This window comes from Microcaecilia unicolor, chromosome 3, assembly GCF_901765095.1.
Source record: "Microcaecilia unicolor chromosome 3, aMicUni1.1, whole genome shotgun sequence".
Classification (NCBI taxonomy): domain Eukaryota; kingdom Metazoa; phylum Chordata; class Amphibia; order Gymnophiona; family Siphonopidae; genus Microcaecilia; species Microcaecilia unicolor.
The window spans coordinates 60,968,517-60,993,059 of NC_044033.1; the positions used below are offsets into that span (position 1 = coordinate 60,968,517).

At 40.7% G+C, this 24,543-nt stretch overlaps 1 protein-coding gene across 6 annotated transcripts in view; it reads right to left on the reverse strand.

Moving 5' to 3' along the window:
- The window catches only part of DISP1 (dispatched RND transporter family member 1), a 400,222-nt gene that overhangs the window by 35,408 nt on the left and 340,271 nt on the right, over positions 1-24,543 (reverse strand). For all 6 annotated transcript variants that reach the window (XM_030195975.1, XM_030195976.1, XM_030195980.1 and 3 more), the window contains one exon: positions 3,413-3,510. In XM_030195975.1, coding sequence (XP_030051835.1) covers positions 3,413-3,510 — 98 coding nt within the window. The remainder of the gene's footprint in view (positions 1-3,412; positions 3,511-24,543) is intronic.

Genomic DNA, 24,543 nt, shown 5'->3' on the forward strand with positions numbered 1-24,543 from the left:
GAGGCTTGGGGGGTGGTGCTGGAAACAAAGGCAGGGCAGGACAAGGCAGTGGCGGGGGGGGGGGGGGGGGGGGGGGCGCAATGACCTTTACTGCCTGGAGGCCCAGATCACTGCCAGTATGTCCCTGTTTCATGGGCTGGGGTACTGTGCAGGTGTTTGTACACAGTGCTGCATTTGTTTAGAAGAACTAGAGAAATGATAAGTCATAGTTATAGCATTCACAGTGCATGGGAACAGTAAGGGGAGGGCAAGAGAGTTGTGATTAGTGCTTAAGGGTGCCACCTAGTGGACAGAGTTAGAGCCCATTATTGTGGTATTCTGGAAGGCATCCTGGTGCATGGCTCCTGGCCCAGGACCCTTGCTGCAATGACCAGATTAGAAAAGGAGGTGTTGTGAATGAAGGCTCATGGTGCCAGATCTGAGCTCTGGCTTCAACTGAGCTGGAAACACAAAATAGCAGGAGGAAATTACCAGATCAACTACTCACCACCAAAGAAACCAAAGAAAATCCCGACAAACTTCTGGTTGTACAAGGAAAATCAATATTATACAATAATAATGTGGACGCCCACTTGCTACTGTTCTTTTAAATTATATTTGTCACCTTTTAAATACATATTCAAAGCCAGTGTTTTTCAGACATCTGGATCTCATCAAAGTGTGGTGCAGTAGTTACCTATAAATGTGTAAAAGCTGCACTGCACTCCCTTGGCTGCTTTGAAATTTAGCACTACTGTTGCCTTGAATCTCATTGAGGGTTTTCAGGAGATTAGGTCACAGAGGAAATGTCTTCTTTCATCCCCTTGTGCTCCTAGGACCAGATTTAGATCTCAGCCCAATGAAATCTGGATTGGATTACTCTCTATCTTTACCGACACTGTATTTATGGGCCTTTGATGTTCTTGCTCCCAGTCGCTCTTTTTTTTCCAGATTTTCTTCATGGGTCACTGACCTTAATGACCCTGTTGACTGTAGGGGGTGTGAGGGGGGAGGGCACAGGCATGTAGTCAGAGCAGAACTGAGATGCTGACATACTGCCTTGGGGGGAAAATTAGGAGACAAGAGGGGGAAATTTCTCTCTCAAATAAAGAAGGAAGTGTGCTACAGGCTGGTTATAGAAAAGGACCTGTGGTTTTTGTGAACATCAAAAAACCCTGAATGTAAAAGATTTGCTTCAGAGAATTAAAGCAGACAGAAATGAAGCATGTCGCATTGCTTCTCAGCTAATAGGTAACAAACCCAGCACGATCTTACTGAGGAAGTCTTACAATGCACTGCACCCTTACAAACCTCCTCCTCCATCACCACAATCTGCAACTATTCTGTCTCTGCTCCTATTCCAATTCCAGCTAAAAGGTTATTCTACTGACATTTCCAGGGCCATCATTCTATGACATTGATTCTTAAAAGGGACACATTATTTCATATTACTGTTACTAGGCCAGGTGCCAGGTGATAAAACCAAGGGAAGCCCAATTAAGCAAACTGAACCGTTTAAGGGTATTTTTCAAGGAGAGTGCCTAGGTAAAAGTTACCAAAAAAAGCACCTATTTATTAATACAACATAGTTGTTTGTCTACCTTTATAAACCAGAACCATCCCTGAAGCACACAAATTCACACCTGGTGGTGTACATATGTGCGTTTATGCATGTATTTTATAAAACACACGTTTATTGTAAGTCTATCCCTGGTAATGTCCACAGGCAGACTGCATAAAAGTAGGCACACTTTCCGTGCACTTATCCCTGCAAGTTTTACCAGAACCCACTTACACTTGCAAAATATGCTCTAGATGTGGAGAAAGCTTTATAAAATTATTCCCCCCAAATCATAAAGTAACATCCACACATAAGAAACCGGAAGACAGTATTCTTACAAGCAAAACTGCCTTTCCTTCTACCAAATTTTTCTCCTCCTGTTTCTGCATGTTCTTTAATTATAGTACACTGCAACCCTAATAGCTATTGTAAAGCTCTTTAGACACAGATTTGTATGAAAGACAAGCAAAACTGAGCTTCACAGCATTCTCAGTGCTGTTAGGATAGCACTCCTGGTATCACTAGACTTGTCCTCCACTTTTGATTTGATGGATCAAACTTTTGCTTGCTAGGCTAAAGGAAACTGGATATACAGGGGAGGTCTAGAAATTATTTTCTTGTTTTGTCTGACCACTTTCTCATTTCTCTTGGACACCTCTCTTTCTGACCAGGTCCAGTTAGTTGTTCCACGGGGTGCCCCAGGACTCGGTATTGGACCTTCTGCTTTTTAATTTAGTGCAGGATCTTGATCCATTGCTTTCTTCTATGCAGATGACATTCTCCTACTTATTTTAGTGATTCAACTCCTCCTCGTCAGCTGTAGACAACAGGCCCCATGACCTCCATAATATTTGCTGCCTGGATCACCAGCACGTCCTCCTGACCCTCAGCCACTCTGCAGCTGTGAGGATCCCTATTGCTCTAAGTTGACTTTTAAATATCTTGGGGTTATGATCCTTTAACCTACAGGTCTCAACTACTGTGAAGTGTAACTTTTAAGCCCTGCACCAATTTTGTTCAGTGTGATCCTTCCACGATAAAGGTAAACAATTCTCACTCTCTATGCTTTTGAAATCTTGACTCTTGACTACTTCAATCTGATCTATACAGAAAATCCCCGGTCTTTATTTAGTTAAACCATCCAAAAGATCACCATCGGGATCCTATGCCATGTAAGGAGGTGTGATCACATTATACTATTTTTTAACTACCACTGGCTCCCAGCCCACTATAGAATACAGTTTAAGATATTGACCCTGGACATAGGGCTTTATACTTGGATATTCTCTTGCTTCTTTTATTACCCCTTACACCCCTGTTCACACCCTCCTTTCTATAAAGGACTCTAGGTTAGCTATTGCCCCAGTTTTGCAGGCATGCCTTGAGTTTTATGAGGCATGGTGCCTGCTTTTTCATTGTTCCATCACATTGGAATGCATGTCCTACAGCTCTGCGGGTTCAGGCAGCCTTGAAAACTCACCTTTTTATTTATGCGTTTGGAGACTCTTAAGGGGTCTGGGAATGAAGGGGTTTTGAATCACTAACCGTATTTTACCCGTAGTTGCCATCTAGTGTCTCCTTTTTGTGATGTTTTTATTATTCATTAGGATTTATTTACCGCCTTTTTGAAGGAATTCACTCAAGGCGGTATACAGTGCCTTTTCTTGTCCTTTTGCATGCTTTACTTATCCTCGCAACCCCTAACCTAGCTGTCTTGTCACTTTTCTTCTCACTATTCTGTCAAACCAGTGGAAAGTTCCCTTCCACTTGCTCCTTTTTTCATCTACAAACTAGCTTGAATTGCCTGGCTTAAAAGGCAGAAATAAACATAAACATACAAATAATTGGATCACTTCATTTTCTTGTACGTACCATTAAGCTATCCATATTGCACATTGATTTAATTGCTTGCAGATTCCACAAACTCTCTCCTTCTGTGGAAGTAAATACCACTCGAGAATAGTGATCACCTAAGGATCAGAGGGGTAAATTAAAGATTCATGAATTTTTGAACTGTGGTGTGGTGCTTCTCCACCCTCTTCTGGAGGCACACCTAGCTAGTCAGGTTTTCAGGATTACCACAATAAATATGCATGAGATAGATTTGCATGCAACAGCTGTCTAATATATGTAGATTTATTTCATGCATATTCATTGTGTTAATCCTGAACACCTAACCAGCTAGGCATGCCTCCAGGAGAGGGTGGAGAAACACTCTTTTAGTATGTATAAGAAACATAAGCAAACACAAAGACAGGGAAATTTTATAACAGGTCACCTTAGGGGCCGTTTTACTAAACGGCGTTAAGCCTTTAGCACTGGATTCTATAAACAGCGCCTCTTTTTGGATCCACGCACTAGGACTTACATGCACCTCTTTATAGAGTACGCGAAAAAAGATGCACACGTAAATTCTAATTATTGACAATTAGTGCTGGTAATTGCTTGTTATTTCCCCAATTATCAGCGCTGAGTGGCTCAATCAATTAAGTTGTGTGTGCAAATTTGGATGTGCATCTAATTTGCATGCGCAACTCAAAGCGCCATATATAGAATCTGAAGATTAATGTGGGCTTAGGGTGCACAAACAGGCTACCACAGAAATGTGTTACAGCGTTTTGTGGTACTTTGCCTGCTTGAGTGCTCTAACCCGCACATTGTCTAGTAGTGTAGTCGGTGAGACAAATGGAATGAAGACACAGTGATAAAGAAGACACAGTGATAAAGAAGCAAGAGACTTGATTAATACACAAGTATAGTGAAATCATATCCAGACATAAAATCATATCATCATCAATGAATTAAATAATACTAAAACATATATAGACATCATATTAAATAATACAGAACTGAATTAAAACATTACATACTATAGTGAAGGAGAGGCCTAGTGGTTAGAGCACCGGTCTTGCAATCCAGAGGTGGCTGGTTCAAATCCCACTGCTGCTCCTTGTGATCTTGGGCAAGTCACTTAACCCTCCGTTGCCTGAGATACAAGAGCCCAGCATTGTGTGACCCCTCCTGGGACAAGGAAATACCTAGTGTACCTGAATGTAACTCACCTTGAGCTACTACTGAAAAAGGCGTGAGCAAAATCTAAGTAAATAAATAAATTATGGATTTTTAAAAAATATTTCTCGGAGGGGGTGTGGAAGTGTTAACCAGCTAGCATGTTATACTTAATGTGTGCAAACACAGAGTTAATGCAGAAATACTTTCCACCCTCTATTTAGGAAGCGCTAAGTGCCCCTGCATGAACTCTAGGCAGGTACCATGTGCTAATGACAACATCAGCATGTTAACTGCAATAAAATATATTTAAAAATTCCCCCAATAGTGCTGCATTAAATCTGGGCTTAGCGTGCAGTAAAATCCCGCATTCCCATGCGTTATGCCCAGATTCTAGTGCACTTTAATAAAAGGACCCTTTAGGCAGGAAGTTCAAACAGGCTCCCATTCTGAAGCTATTTTATAAGCACCTTTGTGTCTTCACAAAACCTGTTGAAATCATGGCTAAAATGCAGCCATGTACTTTTACATCAGCTTGGGAGCAGGTATAAATGCACATGGATGAATTACTTGGGCAGGTAAGTATTTTATAATCTGTGCACATACTTTATAACGTTGACTATGTTCTGCATCTGGGTTCTATTATGCTACGTGCATTCTTGGCACCACATGTACTTACAAGTACGGTGTAATTTTATAAGAGACCTTTTACACGCATACAATCGGGTTTACGCAAGAAAAATACTTTCTAAAACCAACCCCCAGGGCATTTGACCTGACACAGAAATGTTTCTCTGTCAGCCTTGGGAACCCATGTGAATATATGGTGAGTTTATAGCCTGCTACAAAGTGCAACCAGTTTTGGTCTAAGAAGCTGTACACATCTCTCCAAGAATGTAATAAACTTTCTCTCTCCACCATGAAATATCTGGGAACGCCTGACTTATGTGAAAACAAAGAAAATGAGGTTTCCTGCCTGGCCTTTCTTAAAGATGACCCCAACAGGAGGTCTTGGAGCTGCACTATCAGAGGCTCTTCTGTACAGTATCACAGCAGCATCCGTTTTCCACTACAAAGCATTAACTCTCTGTAATTGCTTTGTTGTTAAAAAAAAAAAAAAAAAATCAAAAACCCAGTGCTGTGGCCTTAGACTACAACGGCTTTTAAAATGTTGCTTTTTTGAACAGAGACCCAGCTAAAAGTCTCTCAGAACTTTGGTTTGCAAAAACAGTTCCCAACTGCAGGTCAGCATGTTATTTCCTTCATCACTGAAAACAAGTAGGCTAAATAGAGACTTCAAATAACTATTTGCATTTAAATTTTACATGTATTGCCACAGTAATACATTTAGGGGTCAATATTCAAAAGGGTTTACATGGGGAAGGAGAGGCTCAAGTGAGCTGGCATCTGATATTCTGTGGCACTTAATCAGTTACTTTTGCTGAATATCACCGCTAACTCGCCATTCCCTAATGAGATAGGTTAGGATGAGCCAGGACAGAGTGACAACAACCAGCTAAGAAACGGCATAAAGGGGGTCTTTTACAAAGTGGCGGTAAACCCAACGCGGGCTTACCACACGCTAAAACAGAACTACCACTGGACAAACGCAGCCGCCGCCGGCAGTTCTGGCTGAAGTACGCGCTCCATTTCCGGCACTCTGCAATTGTTTTTCTGTACCGCCGGTTACCGCTGGAGCTCTAACTTCCACCTCAATGGGTGGCAGTAAATGCTCCCCGCCGCATGGCCAAGAAGTAAGGGTTAGCTTACTGCGTGGCCATTTTTTTGGCATTTTACCCACTGCGGTCAAAAGGGCCCTGGCGCACAGGAAAAATGGCCCCTGCCGCTACCACAGGGCCCTTTTTCATGCAGCTTAATAAAAGTGCCCCAAAGTTAAGACAGCAAAACAGCTGTCCTAACTTAATGCAGCGAGTTAACTGAGCACTCACTGAATATTGGTCAGTGCGTGGTTAACTTCCAGGTTGGCTGTATACCCAGATGTTCAATGCCGGGAGCAGCACATGCCCAGATATTCAATATTCAGGGTTAGTTTAGCCCACTAAGCCAGAAGCAGCTTATCAGTCACTTACTGCCACAGGCTGAATACTGACCCCACAGTAAAAATAAAAATTAACAAAGAACAGAAGGAGAAATTTTATATAACAAAATACTAAAATAAAATTACACTGCACAGAGAAGCCAATAACAAGGACAACTTCCAGATTCTGGTGCTGGTCCGAATTGTCCCCGATGAGTTCAAAGCCAGAAACCAGATTGCTGCAGGATTCGAATCTGCCTTCTTTTGGTGGGCGACCATCATCAAGAACGTAGATTGGATTAACTACATATATTACAATTAGCAGAGATTTGTGAATTATACCAGAGATGCGGTTCAAGGTATTGCAACACAGTTAGATGCCACTAGCAGAATGACGCTTGAAAATCGATTTGTGCTTGACCAATTGTTAGCGGCAGATGGCGGTGTGTGCCGCAAAATAGGTACACAGTGTTGCACCTTTATCCCCAACAACACTGCCCCGGATGGGTCAATCACCAGAGCCTTGAAAGGCCTTACCTCGCTGTCAGAGGAATTGGCTGAAAACTCAGGTGTTGATACATCCTGGACTGGTTGGATGGATAAAGCTTTTGGTAAATGGAAGACATTTATCATTTCTGCAGCCTCCACCATCATCATAGTGGTTGCTATTTTTGTATTAGTGGGATGCTGCATAATCCCGTGTGCTAGAGGCTTAGTAGAACGCTTAACTGAAACTGCCATAACCAAGAAAGCAGCAGCAGGACAATATGTCCTGTATGAAAATCTCCTTCCCAAAACCACAGGAGACAATACCTTAGACTATCTCCCTATGAGATGGACCAATCGCTATGCAAGTGTTAGAGAAGCTGCAGAGGAACCTGCAACTATATAGTAGATTAAGAGCACACAAGAATGCAAGATAATGATATAATGCTTTATAAGACGATGTGATCAATAATCAATATGACTATGTAATCAATGCAAACGTATAATCAGCATATAATCAGTATATAACCAAAGAATTAATTAGTTTGATGATTGTTAGCAATATATATATACATATGTAAGAGTATGATTAAACCTGCATATTAATAGGTTGAAAGATATTACCTTTGTAATCATAGTTTGTTACTTAATCGCAGATATGGGTAAGCCCCCAAGAGGGGTTAGAATAACACAGAGACGGTGTCTATGTTGTGACCTGGATTCCAAAATCTTTGCCATACCAGCTTTCAATCAGACTCTCTAAATAGATAGTTTTACAGGATACCTTCTGGAATGGATGGTACCATGATAAGATAACCCTGGTGTCACCCTATGAGATAGGGTGAAGAGGGGAATGTTAATATGTGTCCCAGCTTGAGACCCACCCACTGGAATAGTGGTGGGCCGATTTATATAGCTTGAACTGCTGAAAAGCACTGACTAGGCCTGAAAATCTGAGCGCCAGCGAAAGCAGGGCCGCTTGGTGGGCCTTATTAAAATTTTGTGTGATATTCAAATACAGCGTAAGAGCCACGATGGAGGAATTAATGGCAAAAAGAGTAAGAATTTTGGTTCATAAAATGGAGTCTGTCTTTGTAAAGATGGCATCCAGGATCACAAGATCTGAATACTGTTCTCTCTATATTAGGAAAGATGTTTGCAAGTCAGGAAATTGCCGTTATTAAGAAATATTATAAAGGCGGGGGAAAGAGGGAGAAGGTGGGCACTTGACCTGCGGTTAAGTATGATTCACAGATGAAAAAAAAAAAGTGTCTCTCCATTGAATTGAATGGACAGAAAAGACTATATAAGAAATGTAAATCTGGGTAGAATTTGGAGTTTTCTACGGTCGGTTGAACTGAGAATCTGACTGATATGTGTACCAGCTTGAAGTTTCAATTGGTGAGAATAAAAACTATTTCTATCACTAACTTTTCTAGCCTTTGCCTCAATTTCTTGATTTTCTATCTGTTTCCTTCAACATTCTTACACAAATAGTGTTCACATAAGTTGTCTTTTACTCTTCAGTACATTATGTGGGAGAACAGATGGCCAAAGATCCACCTAGACCCCAGAAATCAGAAAGCCGAGGTCCTGGGTCTTAGATTTGAACTGCGCCTACTGCCACCCCCTCTACACCTCCGTGTCAAAATGCGGTCCTCTGAGACTCACACTTCATCCCCATGGGAATGGGTTGTCCGGATGTATAGAGGGGGGATTTAAAACACTGGTCAGGTTACATTTCTTACTTAGTGGCAGAATAAAACAGATTTTGCTTATATGGCTGCTGTTTCTTCTCCTCCCCTCCCACCCCCCCACGGGATTATAGAGTTCTCCTGCTTTAAATACATATTCCTCACTGCCCATATGACTTATACACTTTACACAGCATTGTCTGCCAGTCAGCTATAGGATTTCATTTCATTTAAATATTCATGATAATATAAATAGTCTCTTATGCCGGCTAGCTTATTAATTCCATATGTTCCCATTCACCTATTATAATCATTACAAAAGAACCTTTTAGTGGTGCCCTCTCACACTACAGTGCGATTGGAACAACTAGGGATTCCACATTTAGAACTCCTTGTCTCTAGAACAATCTACCGTTTGTCTATGATTGGAGTCTTTTCCATACCAAGTTTAAAACTGGTCTGAAAATGAATAACTATGGCTAAGTGATTGAGTCATGAAGCTTTAATTATGTTGATTAAAAAAAAAGTGGAAAATATGGTGATGCCTTTTTATTAGGCTAACTTGGTACAGTATATTTTTTAATTATCTTTCAGAGGCGAAAACCTTCTTCCTCAGGTCAGGACAGGAAGGAGGTTTTAGCCTCCAAAAGCTAAACAAAAAATGTACTAAGTTACGGGAAAATTATCCACCTGGGCTACTGTTAAGACTGGCTGGTTTACCAAAAGTCGTGCTATTTTAGCATAGGATCCCATTTTATGCAACAGCACAACTTGTGGTAAAATAACCCATCTTAGCGGAAGCTCAAGTTGATAACTCTCCCCCTTAGTCCACTAAAAAGGTTATCACCTTATTTTCTATTTTTTCTTTAGCTATTAAAGTTTAAAATGAATTAACATGGCTACCACACTGCATTCTCTTTTTATGCGGAAGTATTGCTGACTCCAGGAGCTTGGACTGCATTGGGGAAATTACTTCTTTAAGCCTGTTATATTATAGTATTATCATCATTATTTTTATAGTACTAGTAAAAGAGGCCCGTTTCTGGAGCAAATGAAATGGGGCGCTAGCAAGGTTTTCCTCCCCAACACCCCCCTTCTCCCTCCCTCCCTACCTACCGACCCCTTCGTCGTTGTGATGCCATTGCTCCGCACCTCCTGAACGCACCGTATGCCATTGCTCCACCCTTGGTGTGTGACGCCATTGCTCTGTCCTTGACGTCATCATGTTTGACGCGAGGGCAGGGCCCCGAGACTTGGCGATTTCGGTGGCTTCACCACCACGAACCCTTCAAACCCGTCTTGAAGGAAGTGACGGAAGTGACGTCAGTGTCTTCAGAACGTTGAGGGTGAGTTTTATTATATAAGATTATGCATCATGAATGTAAATGCTAATTACACTAGGGGCCCTGTTTATTAAGCTGCGCTAGAGGTGCGTTAGCATTTTTTTAATGTACTGTGTAGATGCCCATACTATTCCTATGGGCATCTACATGGTTAGCGCGTGCTAATTTTTAGCACACGCTAAAAACACTAGAACACCTTAGTAAAACAGGGACCTTGGTTTTTGCATTACTCATTTTAAGCTTTGTTCTGCATTTTAGTTTTTCTGTTTTAGCAATTGTTAACTTATTCTAGGTCTGTATTATTTATATGCTAATTTATGTTTTATGTTGTACTGATTATGTATTAGGTTTGTTATTTTTGTGTTAATTTTTATAAGTTTGCAATACAGATATTTTATTTAGTTGATTTTATAAACCATATAGTTGTATAAATGATGTACACTACATCAAAATTCAGACAGGAAAAGTGGAGAGGACAAATATATGTTCGTGAATGTTTAGTGATCCAATGGAAGATAAGTGTGGTAAACAATAGATAAAGATGGTCATTGTTACTGAAAATTCAATAAAAATAATTGTGCAGGCATGAGCAGAATATATGTGGATGTCCTTTGCTGTTTCTGATTACTTAATAATTTATTTATTTAGATTTGCTCACACCTTTTTCAGTCAGGGGCGTAGCCAGACACCCAATTTTGGGTGGGCCTGGGCCCAAGATGGGTGGGCAGAAGAACTCTGCCCTATCCCACAAGTGCTTTGGTCTCTCCCTCTCTCGCCTTTATACCATATGGTCTCTCAGACATCCCCCTAACCTTTTAAATAACAGACTTTCACCGGTAGCGAGCAGCAACTAATACGAACTGCTCATGTTGGCCCCACAGCCTTCCTTCTGATGCAACTTCCTGTTTCTGCATAGGTGGGAATACATCAGAGGGAAGGCTGTGGGGCTGGTGTGAGCAGTATGTATCAGTTGCTGCTCGCTGCAGGCGAAGATCTGCTATTTACAAGGTATGCAGGAGGGATAGTTGGGAGTTTCAGCTGCTGGGGCTTAGGGATCCCTGCCAGCCACATCATAGGTGTGCTGCTACTGGGTGGGCCTGGGCCCACCCTTGGCTACACCACTGTTTTCAGTAGTAGCTCAGGGTGAGTTACATTCAGGTATGGTGGATATTTCTCTGTTACAGGAGGGCTCACAATCTAAGTTTGTACCTGAGGCAATGGAGGGTTAAGTGACTTGCCCAAGATCATAAGGAGCAGAAGTGGGATTTGAACCGGCCACCTCTGGATTGCAAGATCGGTGCTCTAGCCACTAGGCCACTCCTCCACTCTCATAGTCTTGTTTGTTTGGATACCAATAAAATCTAGATGTAAAAATTTGTAATAGTTGTGCATAGCTAGGCCAGTTGGCCCAGTGATGCTGTTGCACAATGCCTTGTGAAGAATCTGGCTTTGATTCCTGGACCTGGGCCCTCCTACTCAGGCAGGCCAGAGCTGAGAATGCTGTGGCATCAGCATAAGCAGTCACTGTGGAAGGAAGCAAGGGAAGGAGGCAGTCACTGTGGAAGAGAGGGAGCTGCTTACATTAATGTTTAAGCATTTCCTCAGCCAAGTGCTCTCTCTGCAATGGCTGGGTTATGCAGACATACCAAGTCACATGCATTTGGTGTGTGACACACACACATTCAGCCCCATTCTCCAGCTCACACACCAAAGCCCCGTCATCTCACGTATTCAGCCTTCCACTCAGGGCCAGTTTTGGGGGGGGGGGGGGTCACTGGATCTCCAGGCTCGAGCTCATCACTTTTCTCTCCCTCTGCCACCTCCTGCCCTACCTCTGAGTCCGAGCCCCTGGCAGCAACAGGAAAGGACCAGGCCCACAAATCAGCACTAACTTCTGAGCCGAGGAAACTTCCAGCCTATTCGCTCGTGAAAGCCTTGTTGGTACCACCCTCTCTGATGCATACATGTATGCGTCAGAGAGGGTGGTACCAACAGGGCCTTCAACAAGCACGTGGGCTCGAAGGCTCCTCGGTGGGGAAGTTAGCACTGGTACTGGGAATGGTCCTTTCCCATTACTGCTGGGTGCCGCCCGGACTCAAAAGTACAGCAGGAGGGAGGGAGGTTTTAGATGACATGTCGGACTTTGGAAGGAGGGCAAGGGGAGGGTTATGCTGGACTAAGGGAGGTGGGAAGATGAGAGAGTGGGTGATGGTGGATGGTTGGGAGGCAGGGGAGAGAGTAGGACAGAGGAGAGAGAAGTGAAATGTTGCATAGAGATGGAAGAGAAAGGAAGAGAGAGGGAAAATGCTGCATGTGGATGGAGGGAATAGGCAAAACTCACATCTTCTGGATCTACTCTATACCTTCTCCAATCAGGTCCATGGAGGATCTGGCTTTTGTTTATGTGCTGCCCTGGCTCTTCTGCTGCCTCGGACATGGGGTTCCAACTTGGCCTGCTTTGCTCAGAACCTCTGCTGCCTCGGATCCTGTGGCTGCCCTGGCTATGTCTCCAGCTTTATGATTTTTTTTCCTTTAATATTAAAGTTGCACCCAACTTTAATGTAAAAACAAAACAAAACAAAACAAAAAATAACTCTAAAGCTCCTGGGCAAGGTAAGCCCTGCTGAAGCAGATCGAGCAGGATAGAGAAGCAGCTGCAGCAACCACTGGATCTGGGGCAGACCAAGGTAGCAGAGAATCCAGGGCAGCCACAAGATTCTGCTGAGGCAGTATAGGATCTGGGGGGCACAGCAGGGCAAGTTAGAATCCCATATCCAAGGCAGGAGTTGATCCAGAACAGCACATAAGTAAAAGCCAGATCCTCTGCAAAACACATTGGTCTAGAGAAGATCTGAAACATCTGGCTTTTATCAAGTCCTGATGGATGGAGAGCAAGAAGATGCACATGAATGGAATGGAATGCACATGGATGGAGGATCAGATGTGCATATGGATGGGGGAGGGAACAGAGAGAAAACTAGAATGTACAAGAGGACTGAAAATGGAATAAAGCTGAATGGTAAATATCAGTGCACAGACAAAGAGAAGCAGAACCAGAGACTGAGAACAAGATGATCAAAAAAAAAAAAATCATCAGACAACAAAGGTAGAACATTGTAGTTCTTATTTAATTTTATTTTCTATTTATTGATTGGAATGTCAGCTTTTGGAATGTGCATCTGCCAGAACTAGTTTTAGTCATGGCTGAGGCCCGCGAGAAAAACCTCACTCATTGGTCTTCAATCTCCAGCACTGGCATGCGTCACCCTTTGGTGTCTCTGGCTAAGTAAGATGGGAGAGGACATAAAACAGTGGAACCCTTCCATTCAGGCAGTTGTGAATGAAGGCTCATTCTACTGTAACCCAAAAAAGGAGATCAGTTCTGGCTGAGCTACAGACGTAAGAGAAAAATGCAAGGTCAAAAAATAAAGAATTAGAAAATTAAAAAAAAAAATTTACAGGGCAGACATTAGTTAATAACCAAAGTTAGAAACTTGTGGTGACGTCAAAGAGCAGTTCAGGTAACTTGTCAGTTGACCAGCAGTACAACACACTATATTGCTGAACAAAAATGATGGAAGGTAACATACGTAATTTTGATTTAGCTCACTTATTTTTTTCAGTAGTAGCTCAGTGTGAACTACATTCAGGTACAGCAGGTATCTGCATGTCCCTAGAGAGCTTATGACACACACTTAGTTGATTATATTTATTTGGATTTAGCTCACACTTTACCTTTTCCTGTAGTAGCTCAAGGTGAGTTACATTCAGCTACAGTAACCTTAGAGGAGAGGCAGGATGCACCACGCAAAGCAGGGTACTGCCATTTTTCAAGATGGCAATGCTGGAAGCACGAGCAGGTCTGCCTCTCCTCTAATACACAGTGGGGTGGGCTCGGGTAGTGGGAGGGTGCCACTAGACACCAGAGATTTACATTTTTTTATTACAAAAAAAGATAATACTTAAAAATACCACAAAGTAAACCATTAGAATAAACAATGAAAAATAAACCATATAATAAGATAAGTCCACATTAAGAGAACACTATAGGAAAGCAAATTACAACAACAAAAGAAAAATCGCTATCTAGCAGGCAAATATACCTAGTACCCTATTATACATTTTCAACCTGGAACAAAGCAAATAATACACTCATTCTGACTGTTTTGGTACTACCCTATCCTTCAAAAATTCCTCTGACAAGAATCAAAAAACACATAATGATGATTCCGATATGTAACCAAACATTTATATGGAAACTTGAGAAAAAACGTAGCTCCAATTGCCAAGACCTTAGTTTTCAACTGCAAGAAAGTTCTCCCTTTTCAATTGTGTAGCACTCGCCACATCTGGAAACATGTAAATAACCTGACCAGAAAAGGGCAGCTGTTTTTTTTAGTTCTCAGGATTTCCATTTTATCCATAATTGATTGTAATACTACTATCAAAGTAGCTCTTTTAATGCCTTCTTTTTCAATCCTTGAGGCTTTTCAAAGATAATATAAATTAACTATTACAACTTTCTCCCAATTAGGCAGCTGTAACACCTCTTTTAAATATTTCAAAAATGTTCCCTAGGAGAAACATAGTGAGTAATAGGAAAATTCAAAAAACATAAATTAGGAGCCCTGGCAATATTCTCTAATTCCTCCAGCTGCATACGAATATTATAATTATCCTTAATGACTGCAGCAGAAGCCAACTGCATTAAGGAAGTTCGATTCTCAAGTTTTCCTAACTGGCATGCCACACAAATCAATTTATTATCCTGTTCAGTCATTTTAGCAGAAGCTTCTTCAGTGTATTTAGCCAATTTAGAAAACTGAATAAGACTGACCTGCAGCATAGATTTCATGCATGTAACTACGGTCCATAAATCTTTCAAAGTTACTTCTGAATCCTTAGTCAAAGATCTTACAGATGTAGATGTACCTGATGACAGTTCATCAAGTTAATACAGGGGCAGGAACCAAAACCAAAACATAATCTTGCTGTGAAGACACTTGTGGAAGGTTCTTGAGATTCTTGCTCTCTCGAAGGACCAAAAAATCCTCAGGCAATTAGGATTTACCTTCCTTGAGTCTTAACACAAGCTAAGAGAGTGGATGGAGTAAGCTCACCCTAAGATAAAGAAGCCTCAATAGGAGAAAAGGACTTCATGTCATGGGAGGTCAGCTGACTTGATGACAAAAACATGGTGGTCCATTGGGCCCTTGACACTGCCCAAACTTGTCTTTGAACCCGATCTTGTAGCAGCCTTGTTTTAGCTTCACCATGTTGTATACTTCCAAACAACCAGAGCTTCTGACTTCCAGCTTCTATGAGCTCCAAAGGGGCAGAACCTGCCCCTTTGGTCGCACACCTTTGGGCACACACCTGCGGAAGCGTTCCATGGCAGTTCAGATCTTTTAAACTCCCGGGGTCTTCAGCAGCAGAACATCATGGACAGCACCTGCCCAGAAATTGCCTGCCTGAATGCACTGAACAATAGTCCAGTGCTGTTTACAGGAGTTCCACGGCAGTGCAGATTTTAAATTCCCAGGGTCGGGGACAGCACCTGCCTGGATACTGCCTACCTGAATGCACTAAAGAGTAGTCCGGTGCTGTTCACCGGATTTCATTCTTTTTAATTTAAGGAAAGGGGTTTGGGTCATGGGGGGGGGGGGGGGGAGGAAGGGGGTGGGCCACTAGACTACAAGAGAAATTTACTAATTGACAATGGGGAAAGGCTGTTCAGGGGGTGGGTCATGCTGGGTCATTGGGGGGACAGCGCTAGACACCCACTCCTCTCAGCTAACTTCTATGCTGCCCCAGAACTCGGCGTAAATTTTCCCATGGTAATTGCTCAGCCAAACCTTTTTTTTTTATTTGGGGGGGGGGGGGGTATGCTGTAGGATAGCAAATGCACTGCATCTGTATGCATTTAAATGCAATTGCAGTAAGGGTTTCTACGTGAGTTAGCACCGGAGTTGCAACCCTTTCTGCTTTGCTGTCCCCTGGTAAAACTGAGTTAAACCCGCGGTAACCATGCTGGAAGTTTTTTGCATCAGACCCTCATCTTTTCCTTCTCCCTGGCCCCTCCTCAATCCTCAGATCTCTCCCTCCCTCAGTCACTGGTGCTCATATTAGCTCTCTCCTCAAGTCACTTGAATGGCTTCCTATCCATTTCCGCATACAGTTCAAACTTCTCTTATTGACCTATAAGTGCATTCACTCTGCAGCTCCTCAATACCTCTCCACTCTCATCTCTCCCTACACTCCTCCCCAGGAACTCCATTCACTGGGTAAATATCTCTTATCTGCACCCTTCTCCTCCACCGCTAACTCCAGACTCCGTTCCTTTTATCTTGCTGCACCATATGCCTGGAATAGACTTCCTGAGCCGCTACGTCAAGCTCCATCTCTGGCCGTCTTCAAATCTAAGCTAAAAGCCCATCTTTTTGATGCTGCTTTTAACTCCTAACCCTTATTCACTTGTTCAGAACCCTTATTTTATCATCCTCACTTTAATATTCCCTTATCTCTTATTTGTCCTGTCTGTCCTAATTATATTGTAAGATCTGTCGAGCAGAGACTGTCTCTTCATGTTCAAGTGTACAGTGCTGCGTACGTCTAGTAGCGCTATAAAAATGATAAGTAGTAGTAAGTAGTAGTAGTAGTAGTACCTCTTTTTCCTGCCCTCCCCCCCACTTGCTCACATTCTGGGCTCATTCCTCTCCTAGAGCCTCGGAAAAATTTCCCTTAAATCTTCAAGGCTCTGACATTACTGTACAACTCCTTATCCCTCCTCCACACCCTTTTGGACCATTCTGGCTCCGTCTATTTGTACATGGCTGATGACAATCTATCCTGTCAGCCTCACACCTGTAATTGATGCCAGTGCTGCTTCCATCAAATATTAACTCAGGCGGATGGTTTTCCAAGTGTTGCATTGCAGTTTTGTTATTTAGGTATATGCTCTGTTCCCCACAAAACATTTTTCCACTGAAATATGTAGTCTATAGCAGTGTTTCCCAAGTCCAGTCCTGGTTTTCAGGATATTCACAATAAATATGCATGAACTTTATTTGATTGCATTGCCTCCATTATATGCACATTGCTTTCATGCATATTCATTGTGGATATCCTGACTGGCAAGGGCAAGGAGTACTCCAGGACCGGACTTCTGAAACACTGGTCTAAAGTGTGGAAAAAAACTTCATAACTTAAATGCATGCTACTCTGACACACTGACACAATAAAATGTGAAAAAAACATTCAAGGGGGCCACTGTATATGCATGTATTCACAGATACATACAAGCACACTGATTACTGTATTATTTTGATATGTGTGTAACTTAAAATTATTTCTGGTTTAAGTTATAATCCTCTTGGTGCCAAAGCCCTGGAAACAAACCCAGTGTAATAATATATAAACACAGATCTCTGGCACAACCTCCCACCAGGACCTATTGGGAAAGTTAAGGCTGCTTCTTTAAGTCTCTCTTGCAGCACACAGATACATATAATCCAATTAACGAAAAATAAAACTTGCTATTAAAAGATTTAAATGCTAGAATCTTAAAACAAAAAAAGAAACAACCGTTCCCCCCCCCCCCCCAAAAAAAAAATGCTGTGGACTATTAGTAATAGATTTCTATTTCCTATTCCTAATTACCTTTTTCTTCTAGAAGCTAATTTCCTTTTTTCAAAGTTAGAACATAAGAATAGCCATTCTTGGTCAAACCAATGGCCCATCTAGCCCAGAATCCTGCTCCCAAGAGTAACCAATCCAGGTCAAAAGTACCTGGCAGAAACCCAATTAATATCAGCATTCCATGCAATCAATCAAGAGGCAAGTAGCCCCATGTCTATCTTGATAGCAGACTATGAACCTTTCCTCCGGGAATTTGTCCAAACCTTTTTTAAACCCATATACACTAACCTTTGTTACCGCATTCTCTGGCAACGAGCTCCGGAGCTTAACTATTCTTTGAATGAAAAAATATTTCCTCCTATTTATTTTTAAAGTATTTCCATGTAATTTCATTGAGTGTCCCTTGGTCTTTGGAGTTTTTGAAAGAGTGAATGTAACACTGACATTTAAATTAAAATGTTTTTAAAAAAGCAAGTAGCTTATTCTATAAAAAAATATTAGTGAAAGGGGCCTTTGTTACAATAAATTCTCTTTACTTGTTTACTGAGGGACTGATTACATATTGTCAATGTGAATTTGGATTTTAGATTAAATTACTCTATTTCTGAATCCAAGCTTAAGGTCCAATTGCTAAACAAGTTATTCCTTGCCTGAATGTTAAGGGGTCCTTTTACAAATGTGCACTAAAAAATGGCTTGTGGTAATATAGGCACGGGTTTGAGTGCTATTAATCAATGGTTGCGAGGTAATCATGTACAACTTAATATGGGAAAAAAAAGATTTTGTTTCTATCCAGTTTTTTTTCTTGAGGATACTCCCTACATTTTTTGCATCAGTGTGTTAATTCTGATAGTTAATACCATTTGTAACTCGGGTGTCATGCTGGACTCAGAGCTTACCATGAAAACTTAAGTGTCAAAAAATTATTAGACATGCGTTTTTTAGATTGACATTAATCATCATCTTATTTTTTCCCTCTTCAGAATGACCATCCAGAGTATAGTCATGCCTTGGTTTGACTATTGCAATAGACTTTTAATGGGATTGCGTAGAGGACTATTAAAGGCATTTTATGATGCGCAAAATGCTTCTGCTCGGGTTCTTTTTAGTTATCCTCGACATACACACATTTCTCCGATTTTGAAAACTTTTCACTGGCTCCCTATTGAACAATTATTTTTTAAAATTCTATTGTTAGTTTTTAAGATTCAGAATAATCTGGCATCTCCTCTTACTGCATCTACCTTATGAGTTTATCAACCTTCAAGAACCTCAAGGTCGTCTGAAGCAAATCTTTTACCTTTGTTTAAGGTGATAAGATTAGAGGAGTATTGAGTGTTAATTTTTAAAGTTTGGGGACCTAAATTATGGAACGGGTTGCCCTTGACCTTGAGATCTAACATCTGAGACCTATTTAAGTGCAAACTAAAAACACTGCAGTTTTGACAGGCATATGGAGACCGAGTTATTGCTGGATTACTGTCAAATAGACCATTTAGGACTGCACTCTGATGATGTATTTATAAAGAAGTGGAACATGAGCTATATGTTGGATAAAGGAATTAATGTTACTTTTGTTTGTTTTATAGTTGAATTTGTTTTTGTTATATGTTTCTATTATGAATGTTTTATTTGTAAGCCGCTGACAACAATTTGGATTTAAGAGGTTTTAAGTATTTTAAATAAATAATTTGCAGGACCCTACTTCATCTTGAGCTTTGCCCTCACTTCCCTGCGACTAATGATTTTTGGCACTTGGCAATGGAAAAAGCATGCGAGACAATTGGTTTTACCACCCATTATACTCCATGAATCTGCCACAGTTCTCAGATGGAGTGTGGTCTTATGTTGTAAGGTCACTTATTTAGTAGATTATGTGGAGGGACACTTTCAATATGACATCTAAGTCGGACTTTAGACATTTTGCGCAGGACGCACCAAATGTAACCATTTTTGAAAAAAAGTCTATCTTTTTATTTTCGAATACACCATTTCGAACAAGGTTTTATGTTTTGTGCATTTATCTTTTTAGGCCACTTTTTGGAAAAAAACCCGCACAAGTTAAAAACACACAAAATCAAACAACTGGGATGTAGGAGGGGGGGCCAGCATTTTTAGAAGACTAGTCTCTCAGACATCCCAGGAGAGCAATGGGATACCTTAGGGGGCACTGCTGTGGACTTCATATAAATACTCCTAGCTATACATTTCACCACTGTTCTTTTATCTTGCCTGCTGACCCCTCCAAAATCTACTGTACACCACTACAGTAGCCCTTATGGGTGAAGGGGGCACTTATATATGGGTACAGTGGGTTTTTAGTGATTTTTGGAGGGCTCACAGTTTCCACCACAAGTGTAACAGGTAGAGGAAGGTATGGGCCTGGGTCCACCTGACTACAGTGCACTGCACCCAACATTAGACTACTAAAGGGACCTGCATGCTGCTCTAATGAACCTGGCTATAAACATCTAAGGCTGTCATAAGAGGCTGGCGAGTACTATTTTTATTCACATTTTTGGGGGTAGAAGGATACAGTAACTACTGGGAGAGTAAAAGGGGGAGGGGGGTTCATCCCCGAATCCTGCCAGTGGTTATTCTGGTCATTTAGGGCAACTTTGTGTGTCTTATTCGTTAGAAAAACAGGTCTAGACCAAAACATTTTCATCCTAGAAAGTTTGGTTTTGTTCCATTATGGCTGAAAATCATCCAAATGTTATGCATGGCTTAATCCTGCCTTCAAAATGCCCCCCAACAGGGCTCCTTGTGATCTGGACGCACTGCAGACAAATGGCATATATAAACGTCTGCAAAATAGGTTTTGAAAATACCGATTTGGACGTTTTGAAAAGAAAGTTGTCCAAATTCTGCTTTGACACTTTTTGGATGTTTTTCTCTTCGAAAATGAGTCCCATAGTAGGTTAACCAATATTCTTTGGAGATTAAACCATGTTAAATAACTGCAATTAACTGGATCACATCTCTTATATCAAAACAGGCATTAATGTCTTAAATTTTAGTATTCGTATCTTTATTGTTACATCATCTGAGCATTGCTTCCATAAATGACAAACACACCTGTGTAAAAGGAATATTGCTGAAAAAAATATATGCAGAAGATTAGTATCGGCTACCACATAAGCTCTCTCTTCCAGTTCCATACTTTAATGCAATGAGAACTGATGGAATGCATGAAAACAGAGAAGTGTCTATGAGAAATGGATGGACAGCAGTGAAGTTTGATCAATGAAAAGATTTACTTCCTTTAATTTTTAAGACTATGGCAAAGATCTAGATGTTAAAAATCTGTCTATGATCTTGTTTTGTTCAGTACTTGAAATTTTACCTTGCTTCTTTGCAGGGCTGGTTTGAGGGGAGGCAGCATACAAGGTAATTGCTCCAGACAAAACTGAGTGATTGTACTAAGGATGTCTCATATTGGCTGTGCCCTCTCCTTAATTCTGCCCTAGGTCTCTGTGTGACTAACACTGGTGCTGCTTTCTAGGCAATGAGATATTGCCGAGGCTACAATACAATTGACCTCCTGATCCAATGTGCACTGGACAAAGCAGACAATGAGGCATATTTTCAAAGCACTTAGCCTTCCAAAGTTCCATAGAAACCTATGGAACTTTGGAAGGCTAAGTGCTTTGAAAATATGCCTCAATGCATACAAAATGCAGGACTATTTGTTTGCTTGCATCAAAGCTTTAATTATACCTAGCTAGTAGCATTTGCCAAAAATAATGTATTTGGTTTAATTTTATGTTTTGTAATTAGACAAAAATAATTTTATCATCTTTTTAAAAATGGTTATATGCATAAAGACCTTGGTTTTAACTAGCATTGCAAGGGTGCTCTGGTAATATTTACTACACGTCCGATTTCTTAGTCTGTCCATTTTACCGTTTCTTTTACACTCCAGGTTACAGGGCTTGAGCCTCTGATGCACTCAAGGATTTTGGTCAATACAGATCCATCTACTCTCCTGCAGTTGGTCCCTTTAGTTCTCCAACTGTGCATGATCAGGCTTCTTTATGGAATTCTGGTTTACAAAACAGCTCTGGCCAATGTTGCGCCTTTGCGCCCTGTTAGTATGCAAAAGATTCCTTCTAGACCTTGGTATCATCAGAGACTTCGTTCTCTTAAATGTCAAGCCAGACATTCTGAAAAGATGGTGGTAGAAATTGAGAAGTTTGGGATCGTTTGCAATTTGTAAAGCAGCCCATACTCTTTATCATATTAAATTGAAACAAAAAACAAAACAAAACAGTTCTATTCTTCTATAATTAATAAGGCAGTTAAGCATTCAAAACTCTTCTCTGATTTAAGTGAATTGACATCTATAAACAGAAAGAATTTTCTCTTCATCTCTTTCAAATCAGGATCTAGCTGCTTTTTTTTTTTTTTTTTTTTAATTCTAAGGCACTAACCTTGAGACATTCCCTTGGTTTATCATTAGTGCACCAGGGGAAGGTTAATGATGGTGTTCTGTCTCCTTCCCCTTCCCTTTCTTCATTCACCTCCTATATCTGGTCACTGGCTCTGTTTGTACATATTTTGAGAATGTTGGCTTGGAGTCTCCTTCACCTTCACATATATAGTCATCTTTCAATCTTTGTCTAAACTGGTTGCTATTTTGAGAAATACTTGTCCTATTCCTTATCTTGGATTCACATCATACATCCTGGTCTTATCTCCTTGACTATGTTACTTATTAATAATAGTCTTTCAATGGGAGAAGTGCCCATTCTTTGGAAAAAAGAATTATACGTCCCATTTTGAAGAGACCCTCTTTGGATCCATCTGATCATAGAAATTATTATTCAGTATTAAAGTTTACCTACATTACTAAATTGGCTGAGAATGCAGTCTATCAACAACTTTCACAACATATTGAGTAATCAAATGTTCTTCACCCTTGTCAAACGGGTTTTAGGATCAATCATAGCACTCAAACTATTCTTGCTACACTCTGCTTTTGACAATAGAAAGTTTGCCCTTGGTACTTCCCTTAATTTATTGGCAGTCTTTGCTTTAGTTAATCATGAACTGTTATTGTCATGATTAGCAGCTACTAGTCTTGCAGCAACTGTTCTTAGGTGGTTTTCTTTCTTTTTGACTGACCGTAAGTTCACAGTATGTTTTTCAGGGACTACATCTTCTTCATAAAGCTTCCTTTTGGTATTCCACAAGTTTCTTTGTTTATCCCCTCTGATATTCAACATTTTCTTGAGCGCATTGGTGACTATAATGCAAGATTAGCAATTAGCTTTTAGTTTTATACAGATGAAATTCTGTTGCTTCATCTAGGCTCTCCCCTCTTAACTGTTGTCTAGATGCAGTGGTAGGATCATCACCTTTACAGTGACTTGTTTAGAATCCCTCAAAAACTGTGGCCTGTTGTGTGACTGGACATTCTACATGGTTCTACATGGTAAACCGCTACTCATTTGCTCTCCTCCTCCCTGTTCCTCTCTACCCTGTAATTCCCTTGCCTGTAATGTCTTGTCTGTCTGTTTTACCTAGATTGTAAGCTCTTTGAGCAGGGACTGTCTCTCTACGTCAAGTGTTCAGCGCTGCATGCGTCTGGCAGTGCTATATAAATGCTATTAGTAGTAGTAGTAGTTCTCAGACGCCCCTTTACTTTTGGATACACCAATCACTCTTGTTGAACATTGTAAGTACTTAGGTATCATACTTGAGCAAGAGTTATCCTTCAAGTGTCATGTAAGTGCTTTTTTTTTTTGCCTTGAAACTATGAAACAATTTTGGATGTAACAATATTATTTAGATACATTCTCACAATTGACTTTATTGTATGCTCTTATTGCCTCAAGATTGAATTATTGTAAATCTATTCTAAGGTAAATCTCTCTTTACTAAAACACCTTCAGACCATTCAAAATTCAACAGTTAGGCTTCATTGTCACGTTACACCTCTGCTTTCTCGACAGTGTATTATTGGTTACAATATGAAATTCTTGTGTTATCACACAAAATTCTATATGCTGATCCTCTATCATATTTAGGTTCCCTTATAATCCTTCATAGACCTACTTGTGCTCCGAGTTCTGTCCATGATTTTTGACTTTTAGTCCCTTCAGTTATTAGAGCTTGTTTAGATTCTACTTGCAAAAGTGCTATTTATTTTGTACTGCACCCACTCTTTGGAATTCCTTTTCAGTATTATGTTCAGAACCATCACTCTCCAAATATATAGCAGCTCTCAAGACTCAGCTTTTTAGCCAGGCTTTCATGAGTTATCCATGGGGAGGATGATTTTGGTTTGACGACAATGCCTGCACATTCACTGCTTTTTTTTTCCTTCTTTCCTTCTGTTTTCTGATATCTTCTATTCTGTTTGATTAATTGGAGTTCCTTTGATTTTCTACTGTTTTATTGTAAACTGCTTTGATTACGTTAGGAAAAGCAGTGTATCAAATAAAATAAACAAACACCACTGTTAGGAAAAAAAAAATCTTCCATCAACCTTATGTTGTGTTTATAAAGTGACCAAACCAAAGAGGCAAAGAAGTTTGCATTGTATATGTGATCCAAAACAAAAACAGCCCAAATGTACAAATGTTTATTCCCAATAAGTAAATAAATAAATAATTTACAGATATACATATACAGCAGACCAGTATCCAGTCTTGTCTCATGCACTAGTATTTACTCAGCCCAAGATGTTTTGGTGTCTTGCCTGTGTCAGGGGCTAAGGGGCCCTTTTACTAAGCCGCTTAGGCACCTATGTGTGCCCAACATGCGCCAAATAGAGTTACTGCCCAGCTA